General features: G+C 47.2%; 1 protein-coding gene across 2 annotated transcripts in view; it reads right to left on the bottom strand.

The window, feature by feature from the left end:
* Nucleotides 1-20,918, bottom strand: part of FAM120A (family with sequence similarity 120 member A) — a 453,805-nt gene extending 432,887 nt beyond the window's left edge. The window contains exon 1 of one of the 2 annotated variants that reach the window (XM_086939166.1): nucleotides 20,044-20,918. In XM_086939166.1, coding sequence (XP_086795292.1) covers nucleotides 20,044-20,517 — 474 coding nt within the window. In that variant the 5' untranslated portion in view covers nucleotides 20,518-20,918. The remainder of the gene's footprint in view (nucleotides 1-20,043) is intronic. The other variant, XM_086939165.1, reaches the window with a different exon arrangement.
* Nucleotides 20,919-21,281: the final 363 nt, after the last annotated feature.

Genomic DNA, 21,281 nt, shown 5'->3' with positions numbered 1-21,281 from the left:
ACGGGTGTGGACGTGACGAGCTGAGCTCGTCATGAGCACAGGAGCGCCGTGCCTCATGACGAGCTCAGCTCGTCATGAGCAGGGGGGCGCTGTGCGCGCCCCCCTGCCCCCCAGCACAGCGGGGGATTAACCCCCGCAGCGAAGGGGTTATTACAACAGCTTTTATAAACCATAATAAAAGGCATTGTCAATCATTACAATGCCAATAGATCTGAATCTCGCAATTGCTAGACCTATTGCATTGCAAATGCTTGTTTTTTTATTACTGCCAAGTCTGAGACCCAAAGGGACCCAAGCCCACTTAAAGCCCAGCTTGCACCGCAAATTTGGAACATGCCTCAATGCACAAAAAGGATTTCTTTCAGAGAAGAATCTTTTATGTGCCTTATATTCTTTGAGGCCATTGGAGAGCTCAAAAGTAGGCTGCCTCTTTTCCTTGTCCATCCTGGATAAAATAACACTGGTCTCACTTTCTGGCCAACTGCCTGTGCTATTGCTGCACTGTGTACCACTGGCAAGGAAAGTGGGTAAAGGAGGAGGAGGAGATTAACTGCAAAATCTATGTTCCGTTTATTTCTCCCACTGTCAGTGTCCCTCCCTTATTTATGCCCTATATATGTGTCCAGCAAATATAATTTCATCTCGGACTACTAGATGAACAGATCTCTTAAAGGATTTACATGTTGACAAATCTCGTTTTCCTCTTCGGAGCAGACCCTTGCTCCTCATCGTTGAGGTTGACAATGTGGATGAAGAAGGCTACCCTGACCATCTGTTGTTGACAAAATGTCCCTTCTTTTATCTAGCAGTTGTGTGATATGGTTAGCTTACTTCCAGAATCAACCATTTAAACGGGACTTGTAGTTCATAGGTTAAGCAGCTGTCTTTTCGTTATGTTGTCAAGGTAACAGTCAATATTCTCTTGGAAATTGCTAATAAAACAGGGGACAAGGGGGTCGCACCCTTTGATGGAGGTAAGCTCCCTGCTCTCTTGCTGAACTCGCGCTAGCTGGTAATCTCTGCACATAATGGACTTTTAAATTTTCTTTTCAATAGTTATGCTGCAGAGTTTCACCTACCACTTAATCAGCATGACATTAACAATATGTCCCCCACCATCAAAAAATGGATGCGAGCTTGATTGAGGCATGATCTTTGCTTTTTGGTGTGTTGTGGTGCATGAAACCAGACCACTTGGACTTCCGGTTCTTGTGGAGGTGGCCAGATTTTCACTAGTTTCGTTCATGTCATAGTGCAGTGTAGATAACACCATAAAGCACGGTCAAGCACATATTGATCCAATGCATATCCCTCAAACGACTACCCTCGACTAGTACGAGCCATTGTAATTTTAGCCTGAGCAGTACATTTAGGCAAGTCTACAACCCAAAGTGAATTACTGGAAGCTAGGAAACAGGAGCTAGATAAGCACTTGCTTGCAGGGAGAGTCAAACGTTGTGCATTTTGCATCTTAAATCCTCCGTCTATACTAAGCAACTTACTACCCTGCTTTTCAGGCTGCTTTAGGCTCTGAGCGATCGGTGCCTTTAGATCCATGAGGGCACAGCAGGAGAAAAATGTGGCACCTCCTCCAGGTGTCTCATTCCAAGTGGCTTTTTTAGAACGATAATACTGCACTCGTGAACATCAGTACTACAGGGTTAAGTAGTTCACTGATGCACTATTCCATCCCTATTTAACAGTTTACTGCTTGAAATTAAGAACCAACTACGGTATCAGGATTTGTATACCCAATTACCAAAGGTTTTCCTGGTCATGTGAATTACACCCTTCGGTGCCAGCTATACACTTCCGAAAAGGCGTTTGTTGGACAACGGACGTACCAGAGGCATTACAGTCACCAACTGATGACCGGGAGTGGGTGAGACCACTAGTAACCAGTAATTGTGCTTGTGTGCATATAATTCCCTATAGCAGAGCAAGGTGACATGGCACCCCACATTATAGGGAGATTTTCCAGGAAATCAATGTAAAACTATTAATGAATCACACACACTTCTATGGTGGGACACTATTTTCATACACAGCTGTCCGATAGAAAACATTTTTCTAGCCCATAATGAGGTCATAGAAATATACATATAAAAAAATGTGGGGGTGGGAAAAAAAATAAAGGAAAAAACAAAACCACAGACCATCGTCCTGATAAGTTTCCCCCATTTATATTCTGAATGGTTTTTCACAGCAGTATGCGAGTGGTGAAATATTCGGAGGTTTAGAAAACTTTGCAAAACTTGTTATTTTAAATTAAGCACAATCTCCAGTTTGTGCCAGATTCAACCTTGATAGAACATGAGAAATGAGGGCCCAGAGAAATTTGCACCTGCTTGAGGACCACCATTATTACATGTCCTGTGCCTAAGCATTGTCGTGCAATATACTGAAAACTGCCCACTCTGTTTTCAAGTCTACAGTCCAAAAAAGGTGGACTGACATTAAGTTACCTGTAAGTAAATACATTTTATATAAATAAAATATGCATTACAATAATTAAAAACAAGCTAAGATACATAAATAATTTGAAGAAAAACAACACATAATAGCTTCCTTAATAGTCCTGCAATTAGCAATAATAGAAGCCGACTTCAAATAGTTTATCCTCGGGTCCAATAGTGCAGGACAGACAAATGATATGCTCAATTGATTCATTTTTATAATCAAAGAGAGTACATGTCTCCAAAAGTGAACAGAATGGATTCCATAAGACTTCAAATTGGGATATTGGAACAAACAGAAGACGAAATCTCAAGTATTTAATTTAACACCCAGGCTCTAAATTACAAGCTATGCATTCCATTTTAAAACATGTATACCATTATAATGTAGAATGCCAGAGCTTATACTTCTGTAAAGTTATCAGGCCCACTAGTAAACAATTATTTTTCATAATGTGTCTTATTAGGACCTCGAGCTCCGGTCAAGAAAACTTTGTAAGGACAAATTGTAGCAGCAGATTGGAAAGGGGCGACCACTCGGTCCCCCCGAACGTATGGTGGAGTACCCCGATCCCCCCGGGAAGCCATCTTGGGCGGGAGGCGAGTCTCGGCTGGTATGCCCGAAGCGGCGTAGCCGGGGCGCGCTTTTTCCCGCCCTAGAGTGGGTTGTCCTAGACACTGAAGCCGCCAGCCACGCCCCCGGAGGCGGGCGGAGGCGGGTTTACGCCCGCCGGAAGAAGGATAAAAGGAGCAACAAGCCAATGAAGCATCCTCTTGTTCCTGTGCTCTGAAGCTGCACCTCCCCGCTGCACGTGAGCTCGAGACGGAACGAAGAGCAATTTTGAGCGTTGTAATTTTGTCCTTGTTCTTTCAGATATCTTCATTGGAGAATGCCGGGCAAGAAGGTCGGAAAGCGGGTCGGTACCGATCAGATGCTCTGCATGCTCGTAAAGGATATGGCCGAGATGAAGAAGCAGATGGCGGCAATGAACGGGGCAGGAGGCCCGAAACGCATCGTCGGGCCAGCATTGCCGGGTGTAGTCCCCAGCGGTAGAGGCAAGAGGTCCAAGAGGGGGGCACCTGGGGGAGAGGCCCCGGTTCCTGATACACCGATTGAGGAGCCAGTCTCGGTTCCGAAGGAGGGGCAACCGATCCCCGTCGTAGTCACCCCTGTGAACAAGGGGGATATGCCTCCCGAGTTGGCTGCACAACTGGCAGCGTGGTTGGGGAAAGATTGTGAGGGCACCACGGCAGATGACGCCAGGGCAGTAATGAGGCAACTGCGCGAATCTAGAGAGGCTGCGAAGGCATCATCTTCTGTTCCCCCACAGGCTCCGGTGGGTGAAACCGCAGCGGGCACGAGTTCGGCAGCGACCACAACTTCTAATTTAGGTAAGCGGCTACTGCCGATTGCGGGGGAGGGGTCTGTACCCTCACGGAGGGAGAAAGTAGCCCAGCATATTCCAATTGAAGTCAAGGAAAAGATTTGGGCTGATAAGTATGTAAACATGTTTTCTTTGCTTACCGATCACTACGAGATCGAGCATGTGAAGGGTCAAAAAGAGTTTCTGCACCCGAGTGTTTGGCGCGCAAAGATGGCCGCCTTTAAGGTCGATGAGAACATAGGTACCTGGGGCAGAGCGTTTGGCATATTCACTTCAATTATGGGGGAACGAAGGCCCGAGTTGTTGACTGAGTTGCCCATATATCAGACACGTATCATGGAGTATTCTCAATCATATGAGGGCAATCAGTGGTTTTACTATGATAATGTTTTTTGTAAGGCCAAGGAGCACGACCCAGCTTTGACCTGGGATTGTTACGACTCCATTTCTTGGCAAAAAATGGAGAATTCAGGCATGTTAAAGACACCATTGTCGGGGGGTGGCGGGGGTGAGTTTTCCTGCCATTCGTCTGGGACGCCCTTTCGGACGGGGGCAGGTAATGAGCATCACTCGAAGCCGAGTGGCAACGCAGGTAAAAAGGGGATCTGTTGGAATTTTAATAGGGGAAAATGTACAAGGCCCCAGGGGTCATGCAAGTTTAGGCACGAGTGTGGGGGGTGTGGACAGTCCTCGCATCCTGAGACCATGTGCAGAGCCAAAACGGGTGATAACGGTGGTAGGGGAAGCGCCAAACAGGTCTGAAATAGTCAGAGGGGCGCCTTTACCTACCCCGGTTGATACCATGGCAATGATTCCTTGGCTCAATGAATACCCGGATCATGTCTCCGCTGGGGTGTTGCGAGACGGGTTTTCGTATGGTTTCCGCATTCCAGTGGGGAATTTTCAGGGTAAGGCACGTTGTAAGAACCAACTATCGGTCCTGCAAAATACGGCGGTGGTACAGGTAAAGATTGGGAAAGAGGTGACTCGAGGGCGGGTTGCCGGACCATTCGATATACCACCGGTTGCTAACTTTGTTTGTTCCCCCTTAGGTGTGGTCCCAAAGAAGGACCCGGGTGAGTTTAGACTAATACATAATTTATCAGCCCCACGAGGTCTTTCCGTGAATGATGCGATAGACCCAGAAGTGTGTTCGGTGCGGTACGCATCTTTCGATGAGGCCGTCGCCATGTTGAATCGCCTGGGGCCCGGAGCGCTGATGGCAAAATCAGACATCGAGTCAGCGTTCCGGTTGCTCCCGGTACACCCAGACGATCAGCGTCTCCTTGGTTTTATGTTTCAGGGTCGCTATTACATGGACAAATGTATGCCAATGGGATGCTCCATATCTTGTGCTTATTTTGAAAAATTCAGTTGTTTTCTGCAATGGGTATTCATGAGAAAGACGGGTTTCCAGCATGTTATGCATTATCTTGACGATTTTCTGTTCCTGGGGCCAGCTGGCGGTCCAGAATGTGCACAGGCTTTAAAGGAATTTTGTGTCCTAATGAGTCAGTTTGGTGTGCCATTGGCACCAGGTAAGACTGTGGGGCCAGCAACTTCGCTCGAGTTCCTTGGAATAGAGCTCGATTCAGAAGAAGGTTGTTTTCGGCTACCCAAGGAAAAGGTGGGGAAATTCAGGGCCTCCCTTGAAACATGTATTCGGGAGACTAAGGTGAACTTGCATCAATTGCAGCAAACTGTGGGTCAGTTGAATTTTGCCCTTAGAGTGATACCAATGGCCCGCCCCTTTTCCCGCTCGATTGCACAAGCCATGGTCGGTCTTAAAGAGGGACACCACCGCACGAGGCTATCGGCAGAGATTCGCCAGGACATGCGCATTTGGTTAGCATTCCTGGCGGATTTCAATGGTCGAATTGTCTGGAACAAGCCGGCGGTGTCCTCCGAGGAGCTGGGGCTGTGGACAGATTCGGCGGGGAGTATAGGTTTTGGCGCCATATTCGGTAATCAATGGTCGGCTCAAAAATGGCCGTCATGGTGGCACGAGTCCGGGCTGACTAGTAACATTGCTTTTCTTGAACTTTTCCCTATTTTTGTGGCCCTGAAAACATGGCCGGAGGGGTTCCGGGATCACTCTGTGGTGTTCTGGTCTGATAACATGACCGTGGTTGAGTGTATCAATAGTCAGGCAGCACGATGCAAGTGGATTCTGAGATTGCTCAAAGAAATTGTGTTATTGTGTATGCAATTGAATGTGCTCTTTAGGGCAAGACATGTGCCGGGGGTACTGAACCAAGCGGCTGATGCGCTTTCTCGTTTCCGTATGCAGGCCTTCTGGGGTTTTCTGCCCACAGCGGACCCGGTGGCGGCACCCTTTCCCGAAGCTCTCTGGTCTCTCGGTGCCCTGAACTACAAAACCTGGTGGGAGAGAGTTTAGCACCCAGGACAAGAAAGGCATATGAAGGGGCGTTCTGTTCCTATTGGTCCTTTTTGGGTGCTGCTAGAGGGGAGTTTTGGGGCCAGGAAGAGTTTGTGGTAAAATTTTTGCTGTCTTTACATCAGGCAGGCAAGTCAGTAGCTACGGCCCAGAGGCATCGGGCCGCCATTTCCTTTATGGCAAGGGCTCATGGGATCCAGGACCCGACAGCGTCTTTCGTTGTGCAGAAGGCGCTACGTGGGTGGCAACGCCTTGAGGGTCGCAGAGTAGATGAGAGGCACCCGATAGGTCTGGATAGGTTGGCCCTGTTATTATCCGTACTCCCTGTGACATGTTCATCTCAATATGAAACAGTGTTATTCCGGGCCGCTTTTGCCTTAGCATTTCATGGGGCGATGCGGGTAAGCGAACTGGTGGCGAAGAACAAGCGGGATACGGTGGGAGGACTGTGCCGAGAGTACATTCAGGTTAAGGGGGAGACGATGATTGTCTCGTTTGTCAGGTCCAAGGCCGATCAGGGTGCGATTGGGGATTGCGTAGTCATACATCGGATTCCCGGATCTCCCATGTGCCCTGTGGTTTGCGTAGAGGAATATTTAGCGCAGAGGGCGGCATCATGGGGGGGGACCTTGTTGAGACACGCTGATGCCACCCCACTGACGAGGTTTCAGTTTCAGCGGGTGCTTACAATGGCAATTTCGGCCGCGGGCTTGAACCCCGGCGAGTTTGGGACCCATTCCTTTCGGATAGGGGCTGCTACTGAGGCTACAGCCAGGGGTCTGAGTGTGGAAAAAGTGAAACGATTGGGGCGTTGGTCCTCGAATTGTTACAAAAGGAATGTGCGGTTGCACATGTTGTGAAGCTGCTATCATGTACTCACGCTTCTTGTTTTTGTTTGGTTTTCAGTTTCGCAAGCTTATGAGGCGGGGCGAACTGTGCGGTCGACCAGACACCTGGGAACCAGCGGTCAAACATCGCCGGCTGCGGAAAAAGTGGTGTGGGTCGTGGGCCACTCATACGTGAGGCGTGCCGCGGACGTATTCAAAGCAGGTGACATGATTCACGTGGCTGGGGAATACGGGTACAGGGTGACCTTCTACGGAAGGGGCGGGCTCTGTATTGACCAGTTTCAACCTTTTGTCGAGGGTTTGTTAGGGCGGACAAGGTCACCGCCATCTATAATCATAGTCCATCTTGGGGGCAACGATTTGGTGACCACTGGTAGACGACTTCTTCTCGAGGCGATACTTTCCACAGTAAGTTGGTTGGCGAGAAGGGTTCCAGGGTGCACAATTGCATGGTCCCATATGATTCCACGTAAGGTGTGGCGGGGGGCGAATTCGGTGTCTGCTATAAATCATTCGGTAAAGAAAGTCAATAACAAATTGAGTAGATTGTTTCGTTCAAATGCATTGCATTCTATTCCTCATGGTTGTATCAAGGGGGACAATATGTATTTGGAGGATGGGGTCCATTTGTCCCGGGTGGGGAATGTGTTACTCATAGGAGACCTCATAGCTTGGTTAAAGAGTTTACAGCATGACCTTTAGGCAGGAGTTTTGTGGGGGGGTCCGGATAGCCGGTCAACTATCCGGCCTGTGGCGGTAAGGTCATGATCGGTGAGCAGTAATTGGAAGATCCCTATGGTGGGGGCGTCACCCATTACGGATGGGAGCGCCCGGGGGGAGGTGGCCATTGGCCCCTCAACGGGGAGGCGGTCCCTTCTAAGGATGGGACGCCGAAAGGAAAGGGAAGGCGGTCAAGGCCCCTCCCTGGATAGGAGGGGCTACGGTCCCCTCCTGGGAATTTCCCGGGGCCAGGACATCTGCGACGGCAGATGTGGTAAGTTGTGTGGGGTGGGGAGGGGGGTTTACGCTACCTTCTAGACACCTCACACGAGTCCTCGGACGACCATAAAATGGCGTCGAGTTCATTGGGGCCCCCGTCAAGTCAAGGGAAATTGGTATGTGCACATGAGGTACAGCCCTCTGTGCGGTCGCCCCTCGCAAGTGAGGGGGTAATTCTGGTTTAGGGATCTGACACCGGTTACGACCTTGCCGTTGGCCCTTAACGTTAGGATGTACAATTTTAAGTTAAAATGTATTTGTAGAATGTTAGTTTCGGCTAGGAGAACCTTTGTATTAGAAATATGTTAAGGTTAGCCAAAACAACGTAATATGGAAATAAAATTGTACATAATATGAAACTGTTATTTTAATGTTTTGATTTTGTTTCATATTTTAATAAATACGGCCGGGAGGGTCACTCCCTCCCGCCTTCCAAAAGTTCAGAACTGTTTCCGGTTTCCCATCCTTGGGGATTGTGTTGAGAGGGGGTGGCGGGTATCTCAGCCATATATTATCAGCAACGAAGTTAGTTGCAGCAGTAGAGCTCAATTAAGTGGTATATCCATGTATATTTGTTAATTTATTATATCAGGAATCTTAAGGAGCTTTAATCAGCTGCAATACATTCACACACAATTTAACACTGCACCAGTATGTCTTGAAGTTATAGGTAAATAATAGTTTGAGCCATAATTTGCTGAGCTGATGAACGAAGATTTAGTAAAAATCTGATTTTTACATAATTTGTGTTAAGTTAATTTAGCTTTTCCTGAAAGGCAATTGAAGCAAATAACAGAGTACTTACTGCCTTACTGGAATGACAATTAGCTCGGCCACCATAGACATTGGAAAATCTCACTAATTGAGCAGTAACGTGGGCTTTATCTTTCATATTTGAGATGTGATTTTATCATGATAAATTATCAGCCTCTGGTACACCGAAGCAGCTATAGCTTTTGAATTCTAAAACGTGGTCATCAACGTTTAGTCTCCAGCCGCATAAAGTTTAAGACATTATGCTACATGTTTAGAATCAAGCAAGGCATTGCACCTACTTATTTACAGAAGCTGGTGCAACCCTACAGGCCCAAACGGACCTTACGATCCTCGGAAATTGGCAATTTCTCTATACCAAGATTTAAGCTGGCAAGGATGTGGGGACGTTCCTTCTCCTATCTTGGTCCAAAATATTGGAACGCCCTGCCCACAGCCCTTAAATTAGAGACCAGTCTTCTTAGTTTTCGCAGAGCACTGAAAACGCTGTTGTTCACATAAGCAGTTGGTTACCTGCATGCTGGCTATCTGATATCTTCTTCTCCAGTCTATCCCTAGCGCCGGGAAACCCACTGTGGGTAGCTGTGGGCGGTAAAAGTTTAAATAAATAAATAAATAAATAAATAAATAAATAAATAAAATAAATGACATGATTTTCTTCTTCCATTGAGTAAAGTTGAACTCATCATCATGGTTGAATTCCTGTAGATTTGATAACTGTAGATGAAAACTGGATGCAAGACAACGAGAAGATAATGATATCATCTGCATAGGTCAGACAGCTAAATGTGTTTGTTTACCTCCTAACTTTGTAGACAGGCCTTCAGCGCAATTTATAAATGATGACAAATCTGCTATGAACAGAGAAAAAAGCAGGAGGACCTTAATTACAGACCTGCTTTATGCCATTTGTGGTTGCAAGCGTAGCTGGCAAAGCCCTCCTTGCTAGTTTAATTTGAAGCCAAGTTTTATTATGCAGAGATATGAAAAATTTAAATACTGTCTGACTAACTCTCCAATTTGATACATTTCTCCTTTAGTTTGTTTTCGGCTTACTTTATCAAATGCAGGAGAACAGTCGATATAACATGCATATAGAGCAAGTTTCCTTCCTAAAACTTTCAGTAACATTTTAGGGGCTATAATATTGGCGCAGCCCGTTTTAAACCCATTTTGACTGAATGATATTAAATTCTAGTTGGTAGCCCAAAGATCAAGGTTATCTGATGCGTATTTGCAAAGAGTTTTCCTTTTAGTATCAAGAAGAGAAATGAGGTTTTAACTTGACTTTTTCTTCGATCCGTTTTTTGTTTTTTTTTAAATATACAGCATGTATTGCAGTCTCTTTACCCAAAGATAGAATGCTGCCCGATTCTAGGACCCGTATAAATAGGTAGTGAAACGGTGCACTTAAAAAAATTAGGGTGGGTTTTTAACACGTCAATCTGTATCCCATTCGAGCAAGCTGCTTTTGAAGATCGGGATTTCTTAATCAATGCTTCCATTTCCTTTCAGGCAATTAGCAAATCCGCATTAGATTGATTGGAAATATCAGGCATGTTGTAAAACTAGTGGTATAAAGATCACCTATATGTGACTTCCATGCATCATAAGATAGGACATGATCTTGAGCGGCTTTGTGCGACCCAGTGCCCCAGCCAATTAAAGACCAAAATTATTTAGCATTGTTTTGTTTGCAAAATGTAATTTTGTCCAGACCGCGTCTTGATGCTGCCTACCCATTACCAGATTTCAAGTTGATATCGCTTTTTTCATTCTTTATCATTATGTGTACAGATTAAGTTAATTACTACTCTACATATTTGTTAAGTAAATGTGGCTGTGCACCATCAAACTTTAGCTGAAAGTTCACAGCAAATTTAGGAGTAGAAATGTTTGATTTGGTGCATTTCACTTTAGAACCTTGACTAAAATGTAAATTTTAAACATAAAATTGATATGTTATGGAAAACGAGTTGTAGTTCAACTATCTCACAAAGGAAAAAAAGATAAATCACTGGACAAGAAAATTAGATTACTCAATGTTTTCGAACAGCAGAGCAAAGACTACTTTCTTGAACCGTGATGGAGGAAACACAAAGGGACAAACTTGTCCTCTTCTCCAAAATAAGCTTCTTCATGTAATAAAAACAAAGGAACTGCAAAAAAACCGCCAAATTAAAAAGCTACCTTTAAAAATGATATGTGCTAATTTATACAAATCCCTACCCGCCTTCAACCCCATACAATTCTCGGGGAGCCAGAACGCAAGGAAATGAAAACGGTCACACAGCAGGCTTTTTTGCATCTGTATATAAATCCAGTAGGTAGCTCTATTTTTTTGCAAATACTTTAATATAAAAAGTATCCTGTGCTGTCAGATTGTCAAGTAAATAGCTAACTTACTCGATGGGGCCTTCAAGTCTGTCTTGTTTTGTATTATTTATAGTTGCACGCTACACGAATTGTCGCATCTGCTTAATCTCAAATGCAGAAAAATACAATCCAGGCCAAACGCATACAGATCAAGCATTCACACAATTAACAATCAGCAGGAACACTGAATGTGTATTGTCATTCTAAACGACCAATCACAAGCACAGCCACATCGACCCATCGACTTAGATGCCAACTCTCCAATCACAAACAGGGGGTTGAAGTTACATCACCCAGTTCACAGAACACTGGGGGTAGAAAAAAAAACTCACATTTTTTTTTCGTGAAGCAGCTGTCAACTTTCTTTTTTTTTTAAAACGCATGCATTACTACAGGAAGCCACTAACTCAAAAGTTACTGGTCGCTTGCGAATAGTAACTATGCTGATTTCACGTGCCATAATTAATGTATAGCTAGGGTCAAAGTTCTTCGTGTAGAAGGGATATGATAAAAGCCTACAACGGACACAATAATGTAGATTCACTTTGAAGCATTTTTGTAAATTATGTTACCAGTCAGGAAAATACAGTTATTGCTTTATTGTATATGATGTGTGTTGGAACCAGCAGTGTCTGGTTGGCTGAAGGGATGCCGCGAGCCAGTCGAATGCTGCTCCCCTCAAGGGCAGGGGATTACACTCACTGTACAAGCCGTGCTCATTCTTGGTTAGCATGGCACTGAGCACTCAGGCTTCTATCAGAGGTAATGTGGAAAGCAAATGTGCAGCAGCCACACACGATAAAAACTGAGCATCACAAAAAAGACTTCACACAGGATGTATGTAAAAAGGTTTATATCCAACACACATATTCAGTCCTTATAACATTAGCATCATATACTTTTGGGCATAAAACACATTGGAAAATATTACTAGCAGGACTAGGCCCTCTTTTATTGTTACGAAATCACTAGTATGCACACTGTGGCTAATTCCTACTCTAAGCGCGCACCCCCCCCCCCCCCCCCCCCACACCAATTGGGAGAGAGCACCCTTATGCTATGCACTATATCAACAATATATATGTACATACACGAAAGTAGAACGCTTTTTAGCAGAACGGCAGGCCAGCACCACATGCCCAATGGCAAAAGTATTGTGCTTTTGGCACGCAATCAACATATGAAGCGGCATCGTTGGCCAGTGTTGTGAATAACAAATGGTGCGCACACGATCACTCACTCACTCCACACCGCTATGCAGTGCAACTGGTAGCCAGTCGTACTGAATGCTCTTACACACATACGCACTCAACACCCTAATGGGGTGCCAAGAGTACCCAGCAGGTCAATGGTTCACCCTCTGCAGAGTCCTTGGCCCAAGCCTTCCTCCACCCTCTAGTTCACCCCAATTGTCCTATACCACTTGACGCAATGTAACCAACCCCGCTTCCTGGACACCAGGCTGCATAGTCTGGGTCGTCGAAAGCAGGTGGGAAATTTGTAGCAGTTTTAATTAGGAGGTAGACGTAAACAAGGGAAGGTTAGCAGGCACTCAGAAGTTCATCCACAGGTCTCAAAACACAAATGTCTCTTGACTCACTGCTAAACTGTCTCAGAAGAGTTCCTTCAATCCATTTAATCCCCTTGCTACTACCTAGCACCAAGATGTCGTCAAGATGGGCCAGGTGAGAAGAGGGCAGTTGGTCCGCAGCAATGAGGATCAACAAGGGAACAACCAATGAACAGGGAGTAACACAGGAGAACCTCTTGATAGGATGAGGAGCCCCGATCGGTAAACGCTGATCCAAGTCGTACTCAGGCAATCCGGGCACAGCACCTGATGCGCGTTGGTATGAGTCGCACCAGACACTTCAGTTTTCAAACACGATGAGTTGCAAATTACCTACCTCCCTGACATGACGCATAACGACCGGTGTACGTTGTTATGGGTTGCACCAGGCAATACCTGTTACAAACAGCAAAGAGATGCAATTCCATATCTCCCTGGAAATGAGGCACAAAGTCTGGTGCATGATGATACAGGCAGCACCACACCAGTCAGGCCACGCACACACACATGTGCAAGTTCAGCAGAGCCACATGAGGTAGAATGAGGCCCTACTATGGGTACATCCACACCTCTAAGGCTCGCACCCAGTGAATCGGACACAGCACACAATGAGCAGGTAGTCTGAATGTCGCACCGGAGAGATGTAGCATGATAGACGAAATGGGCCACATGGGGTCCCACAATATGTGAATCAGCTCACCACCAACTAGATGTTTAGGGTCAGGGTAATCACAGTACAGGAACCATATGCCTTAGATGCAGGCAGGTATTCTGTGGCTCTGCACTAGGCCATCCGGTCTCCAGACAAGTCTTAATTCGATGTTCACACTACCAATTGGGATTCAGTAGCCGAGGTGGGCATTTGAGAGGGCACTGCTCTCCAGATTGCACAGGTAGATGGTGTATATCCCTTGCAGGAGATCTTTGAAGTCACTGAGATCTCCGAGAGAACAGAAGGCATGTGGTCGGGCCCTTAGAGATCACACTTCAGGGAGCCACACTTTAGCAGGTCCTCGGCCCAGGCCAGCCACTATTCGGTTCTAAGCAAGTTATGCCACACTCCCTTTACCAATGGAAAGGGTTTGGCACTGCAAATCCACTGATAGGAAACATCATGAGGCTGCTCCACTGCAATCCACTATTGCAGTCTGAAGCAATGTCAACCACTTTCCCATGTTAATGTATGTGAAGAGCAGGCCTCATAGGTAGTAAAAACATGCATATGTATTCGGCACTACCTGGACGCATGTGCACTACTGCGCACACAGACCTTCGGCACATGCCTTTGCGGGCACCATAGGTGCAGGTGCGAACCCACCGCAGAGTACAATGGCATGCTGCTCATGAGTTTACTCCTGATAGACGCCAGTGGGACCCACCAGTCTGCAATTACATGTTTCAGAATATTGAATCAGCATCACTTTCCAATACGGATAGAAAGGGCACGCGCAATTTTACGCAGCAAGAACAGACCAGGCACATGGCTCACCCATGCCCTAGCACCTTGAATCTAAGCATGCAGATGCAGGCCTGCACCGGCAGGCCTCACCCGGAGGTCAGAAAGGTTTACACACACCAGCCTGCAATGGCAGGCCAGGCACCTATCCAAAATGCCAAAGGCACAAGGGTACATCCTCCAGCCAGCAACAGCAGGCAGGACACGTATTTGAAACATCAGGGCCGGTACGCACACCCCAGTCTGCGTTGGCAGACCAGCCTAAGTTTCCGAACATCGTGTCAGCACCTCTGCCTAATCTGTATAGGAAGGCGCAGGCACTTCCACACTGCCTTGACAGTGAGGACGTTCTCAGGGCCCAGAGGCCACACCAGGGAATCACCAAAACCCCATGTGTATCCCTGGGGAAGAGCCGAACTCCAAGGCAGGGGAAGACCCATTTTGGGGGAGGGGTGTTTCTTCTCCACCTGGGCAGGTAACATTCATATGGACCCACCCAAACTTCAGCCTACTACCCCCTAGGCGCCTGTCAGGGCTTCTCTGGGGGTGGATACCCTCATGGTGTGGGATGGCCCACGCACGGTTGGCTGAGGCGTAATGGCAACCTAGGCAGGGGCGCAATGGTAGACCCAATACACAGTTGAAATGCTATCCAGTGGGTGGCACACTCAGTGCTATGTCCCACTACTGGCCAGTGCTGTACCCACCCCAGGTATGCGGTGAACCTGTTTACAGGGCGCAAGGAGGTACAATACCTCAACCCATAGACTACGCACACCCAGCCCAATGCAGGCAAGGCAGGCGCATGCACCTTCCCGCTACACCTATTTATATAGAGCCTGAATCGACCCCTGAAGGGGTATCTCTGCACTTCGGACGGGCAGCATAAGTTTAGTGCTACTACAGCTGAATCAGAAACAGATAAGAGAGGTCTCGAACAACTTCATAAATTGTAGGTGGTCAGGACATTGCCTCAGGAGCAGAGAGAGCTTGTTACAGTAGCGAGGGCCTTTCCCCCTAGTCTTGCCCTCCTAACTCTGGGAACCTCAAGGAGATGTTTGGAGCCCGAGCGGAGAGACCTAGAGGGAAGGTAGGGTATGGATTTCTCTGGTAAGTGGGATCAAGATTGAATAGCACCTTATGGATGGTACAACAAACTTTAAAATGTTTCCCTTTGGTATATTGGAAGCCAATGGAGTTGCAAGAGAAGAGGGCCGGAGGCAGTCCTAGGGAGTGCGGTAAGGACTAGTCGCACCGCGGCATTCTGGACTACCTGCAGTCTGCTGAGGGAAGTCTCATTAGCAGAGATCAGCAGACGGTTGCAGTATTCCAGACGGCTAAATAAAAGTGCCTGAGACAGACAGTGTCTTCCGAGTAGAGTGAGGAAGCAGAGTAAAGACTCGGCGAAGTAGGCCCAATGTATGGAAACAGGGGCAAGCTGTCTAAGCAGCATACTCCTTCAAAGTAAGGGCTTGATCCAAACGAATGCCTAAGTTCTTAACAGTGGGTTAAGGGGCAGGAGGAGCACCAAGATCAGCCAGCCACCATTCAGGCGACCATAATAAGGGGGCCTCTCCGAAGAGCAAAATCTCAGTTTTCCCAATGTTACACTGGAGGAGATTACTAGTCATCCAGTGTGAAATGGCTCTTATAGTGGTGGACTCATACTTCCTTAGGAGATTGCCCAAGGGGGCAACATAGATATTAAACAATGTGAGGCTCCCTTAAACAATTCCATACGTGCCGAACGATACAGGCCCAGATTGACGGTCTGGGAGGGAGCAGATAGGAAGCTCAACATCCACTGAAAAGCAGTGTTTCTTCATCCGATTTCCTTCGGTCTCCTGAGGAATAGCTGATGTGAAACAGTGTCGAACGCGGCAGATGGTCCAGCAGCACCAGAATTGTTGAGCGGTCCTTGTCTAGGGTCATCCTGATATGATCCGTGATCACTAGCAGAGCTGATTCGGTGCTGTGTTTGGGCGTAAAGCCTGACTGGGAGGAATTTAAGCAACCAGTGAGTTCGACATGGTTGGAGTTTGTTGATATGTCTCTCCAGTAGTTTGCTCAGGAAAGGAAGAAGCGAGATAGGACGGAGCTTGGAACGATCAGTCAGAGGGGCCTTGGTGTTCTTACGAATGGGCTTAACCTGTGCTGCTTTCCATTCTGACGGGACACGGCCCTCTCTTAGTGAGAGGTTCAGGAGATATTAAATCAAAGGAGGTAGTTGGAGGGCCAGGGAGGTGACAACTTTGGCCGGAATAATTGAGGTGGGAGCCTGATTTTACTAAATGGCAAGGTCAACGGGGGTGGGAGGGGAGAATTCTCTAGCAACTAAGAAGTAGACAAATCTGGTTGATCCGATGTCATTGGGGCCCACTACAGTGGGAAGGTGCCCAGATTCCTACGGTTAGCAGGAAAAAGCAAAACGTTTTGGGACAATTTGCCCTAAGAAGGCTATGTCCAACAACGTAACGTGCTGGTAGTGTAGAAATGGAAAAATAAAAAAAAATGCGTAAGTACTACCTCTACATCATTATCTACTACACCACCACTAGACAAGAAAAACAAACCTACGCAGATAACACAAGCAATAAAAAAAAATTTTTAAAAAAAGTGAGCAAAGTTAAATATCTTTACCCATTTGAACATTACAGCGAGGAAAAAAATATTGTACGAGCCAACTTCCAATCGTGGTAAAAACAACCCCCCCCCCCCCCCCCCTAAAGTTCTCGCCTATTCTCAGCCCTTGGTGCAGGGTTGCCGTGAAACCAATCTAATTGGCAGGATGACACAAAAAATGCAAAGCAGGACCAACCACGAAAAAGCGTCTGCCTACCTGTCTAGTGGCATGCATAATCTACACATCTCCATACCCATCCCTATGATTCCTTATCCTTTGACAGCCCTCCTTCAAATTTCCCCTCACAAATCAGACATGCAGGGGTCGCGTTCGCTTTAAAGACACTCGAAGGCAAGGAAAGCCGGTGGGAGAGCATGCAAAACAACTGTTTGAACTGTACGCAACAATGTCAAATATTTATCGGCGTAGCGTTTCTAAAAGCTCCATACATAGGCAACAGCCATTATCTTTTGCACATATTGCATACATGAGTAGCAGTAGAAAATTCACTTTTACCTCTAAAGGTGCGCGACAGCATCTATTGGTACAAACAATGAAAAAAAAGTGTTTACCAACTGCAAAAATGTGTTCTATTTTACGGCTACATTCATTACAGAGCAGTAATTTCAAGGTGATCTTGCAAACCACTGATTTACGATCATTCATGGGTACATTTTACTCCCCTCAGTTAGCATTTGGCCCAGATTAAGACAAACGCTCCCTAACGCATTAAAACTACCACTAATGTGGGAACCGAAGGTCGCTCTAAATTCAGTATTAAAGTAATGGAATAGTCATCACGTGCCTGCTTGTCCGACTATATTTATGTTGACAAGAAATTACTTTAGGTGGCTTCAAATAAAGAATAGACAACTCGCAATGCTGTCCATAAAAAATACATCTGTATTATTTACAATGCACAATAGTTAAACATTTCGTGCACATAATGCGGGCCATTACAAAACTGCTCAACCTGTGCTGCATGAGCATGCCTGCGCGAAATAAATGTATATGAACAATACAAAGCGTCTGCCAGATTTAAAGCGAGGTATGTATATTCATATATTTTATATGACCCAGACTTGTGCACGATATCCACATTTTCAACCCAGGAGTTCTTGCTTACCTGCGAGTAACACGGGGCTGACTTTACTCTCATTTCCCATCCACATCAAAAATTAAGACACAAAAATGATTCTGAAAAACGTTCTCTAAAAGCTAATAACCCAAGTGTGTAATTAACAAAAATATGCATCATTTAATATTGTGCACATTGCTTTTACTTTTGTTTAAAGACCATGGTCTAAATAATCACTATTTTTGACTGACTGAAAAAATAAGTACTTTTCAGAACTATTACATTAAAGTGCTAGTCTGTGCATTCAAAATATAGGGATGGCCAGTAGGGAGGTTGGATACACTTGGAGTGGTGAGAAAATTAGACAGTGCAGAGAAAAGAGAATGCATGGTGACAGAAATGTCAGAATGAGGAATCTGGTATGAGACAGCCAAATATGAACGTGAACTGAAGACATTGCAGAAAAGTATGGGATGATTCGAGAAGTAAGACGAGGAGGTTATACAAAAGTAACGATAATAAGGATAATGAATAAAAGTTCGAGGAGACAAACAACAGAGGCAAGAAATGCGCCTTTAACTGAACTAAAGAGAAATAATTACAACAGCTGCTTTCTACAAGGTGATAGGGTTAACCTGTCAAGTTGAAAGAAACAAGGTTTGGGGTAATGCTGCTATGTTGACTAATTAAAAGATAGCGGTTGATCAGCATTGCAAAAGGTGTCTACAAAGTTGTGAGGACAGTATGCAAATGGACTGAAGGAGTACCGAGGGGATGGGTTTTGTGAAGTACTTTTTATATTTTTTTCTAATTGATTTTCAAAACCGTTGGGCAAGAATCACAGTAAATCTGGTTCAGGCATTTGGTATCAATCGTTTCGTTGTCAATTATCAACCTTTTAGTTTGTGTTGAAAGGTAGACTACAGCAAGATATACCTTAAAACAAGCAATGTATAGAGCAGGCCAGTATCCATAGGGTGATCGCCTCCATTCAGGTCATAAAGGATGGACTTCCGTGAGTTTTAAGTAAAAGCATTCTAGGTGTTTGGGGTATTGTTTTACCTCCATTACACCAATTACATTAACAGAGCAAAAAATAACAATGAACTGTGGCCAGGTAACTATCTGACAGGATCAGAGCACTTTGTACATTACAAATATACAACATATTTACAAACATCTTTTAGATATCTGAATGTTTACAGTGCGTTTCACGTAAGTAACAACACTGCTTTGCAGAAGACAGGGAGATCATAATGAGGGTGCATTTTAGAAGGACAACAGAGGGGCTGAAGGGAGGCATGGCTTGTACAGTACAAAATGACAATGAGGAGTTAAACTCGATACGAGATTTTTTTGTACTGGTGGAACATGAAATTGATAAAGTCCGCGGGCTAAAGGAGTGGCATATTTAGGCGGTGTGTGACAAGCCGTGGGGTGGGGTTTGATGACACTTGTGATAATCCCATGGAAACGACACTGGTCGTGCGCAGGGGGTTTGACCAACCATCAACAGGTGGCAGGCAAGATGGCCATGAGAGGGCCGGGAGGGGCGTGAGGGCCTGGCTCGATAGGCAGAGATGGGAGGGAGGGAGGGTGGGTGTGAAAGGCTGAGCTGTGGCCTCTGCCCTCCTAGCAGGAACTCTCGCTCATTAACTTCCTATGTTTACAATCACCGGGCTGGCTGCAGCGCAGGCCGTGACTGCAGGCAGCCCTGTCAGCAGGAGGGAGGTGGCTACTGCCAGCACTTCGGCACACATCATGGCGGCCCCGGCCAGGGAGGCCCTGACAGGCCGAGACCGGGGGGGGGGGGGTTGTGTCGGACACCGAAGGGAGGGCTCTGTGAGGTATAGCGGAAGGGCCAGAAAACAGATCGGAGGCGGAATGGGGAACATACTTGGGAGGCCTGGATTACATAAAGTATGGCTGGGGGTCGTTGAGGGGAGTGACAGTTGGCAGGGATGCAGAGAGTGGGGCATGAAGAGGGAAAGTCGGGGTGCCGGTTAAATAACACTGGTATGGGTGCCGGAAGGAGGCTTAAACCGGGCGGGGAGAGCAGGCAGGCCGCGGATCCTCTTACCTTGATGTGGAAGCGCAGCAGCGCCAGGCGGATGCAGTGCGCCATGCAGACCGGCGGCAGGAACCAGACCTTGGGCGGCGGCGTGCCCTTGTTTTGCAGGTGGCTGACGATCTGCTGCGCAGTCTGGCGCTCGTTGCCCTGCCGCTTGGCCCACTCGTGCAGGCGGCCCTTCTCCAGGGCGCCGTTGAAGAGCACGCAGAGCTCGATGTTGCCCTGGAAGCAGGCGCGGGCCAGCGCCGCCAGGTAGCCCAGCATGTGGTTCCACTGGCCGCCGCTCACCCAGTCGGTGTAGAAGCCGCCGTAGAGCCGGTGCAGGCAGTTGTCGGCGTCCACCAGCAGCCGCAGCGGGGTCTGGGGAGGCCTCTGCCGGCCTCCCCCGACCAGGCTGCCGCGGGCCAGCTTCTGCAGCTCCACCGGCACCACGGCGCTGGGGCAGTGCTTCTCGATGTAATCCTGGAAGCCCTGGACTCCCATGGTGGCTGAGATTTACGGGGAGTGAACTAATATCCTGCCGGGGGAAAAAGTCCGTTCAAAAATAGAATGACCGAAGATTAAGCCCCCTGGGTCTGGAGGCTCCTTCCTGTGGGTACGGATGCAGGCGAGGTGGGTGTTGTTGGGGGGACTGATCCCGTGGGGGGTGGTGGCGGCTCCGGCGTTATGTCATGGGGGGCAGTGTAGGGGGGGTGCTCATGGCTGCTGCGGCCGCCATGTGCTGTCTCACAGAGCCATGGCCGGAGGAGGATCTGTGCTGGGGATCGGGGAAGAGCGCTGACGTACCACAGGAACCAGCGGCCCACAGGAAAAGGAGGGCCGGGCCCGCCTCTCCCTGACTGGCGGGGCGAGCAGGCCTCGGCCGTCCCCCTGCCCTGAGTGACGGCAAACGGGGGAGGGAAGGAGGCTGAAGTGGCGGCGAGCAGAGAGGGGAGGCGCAGCAGAGAAGCGACGGGAGGAGGGAAGAGCGGAGGGCGGTGAGGTCCTGACTGACGGGAGGGGATCGGCTTATTCTCTGACTGGGAGGCGCGGTGCGTTAGCGGCCTTCTCCTGTCGGGCTGCTCGGCAGTCGAGCGAGGAAAGAGCTCCTCATACATGCCCGATTCTGACGGGAGGCGCCCTGTGTTTTCAAGAACATGTTTTTTTTAACTGTATCCGCCTAAAATCGCCTCAGCTCCGCTTTCCTGCATCTTATTTCAATTCCCCAATTTTTTGTCAAAAATGACTTTTCAGTTTTAAAATGTATA

This window comes from Lissotriton vulgaris, chromosome 9 (assembly GCF_964263255.1).
Source record: "Lissotriton vulgaris chromosome 9, aLisVul1.2, whole genome shotgun sequence".
In the NCBI taxonomy this organism is placed as follows: Eukaryota; Metazoa; Chordata; class Amphibia; order Caudata; family Salamandridae; genus Lissotriton; species Lissotriton vulgaris.
This window is presented reverse-complemented; position numbering and strand designations above follow the sequence as displayed.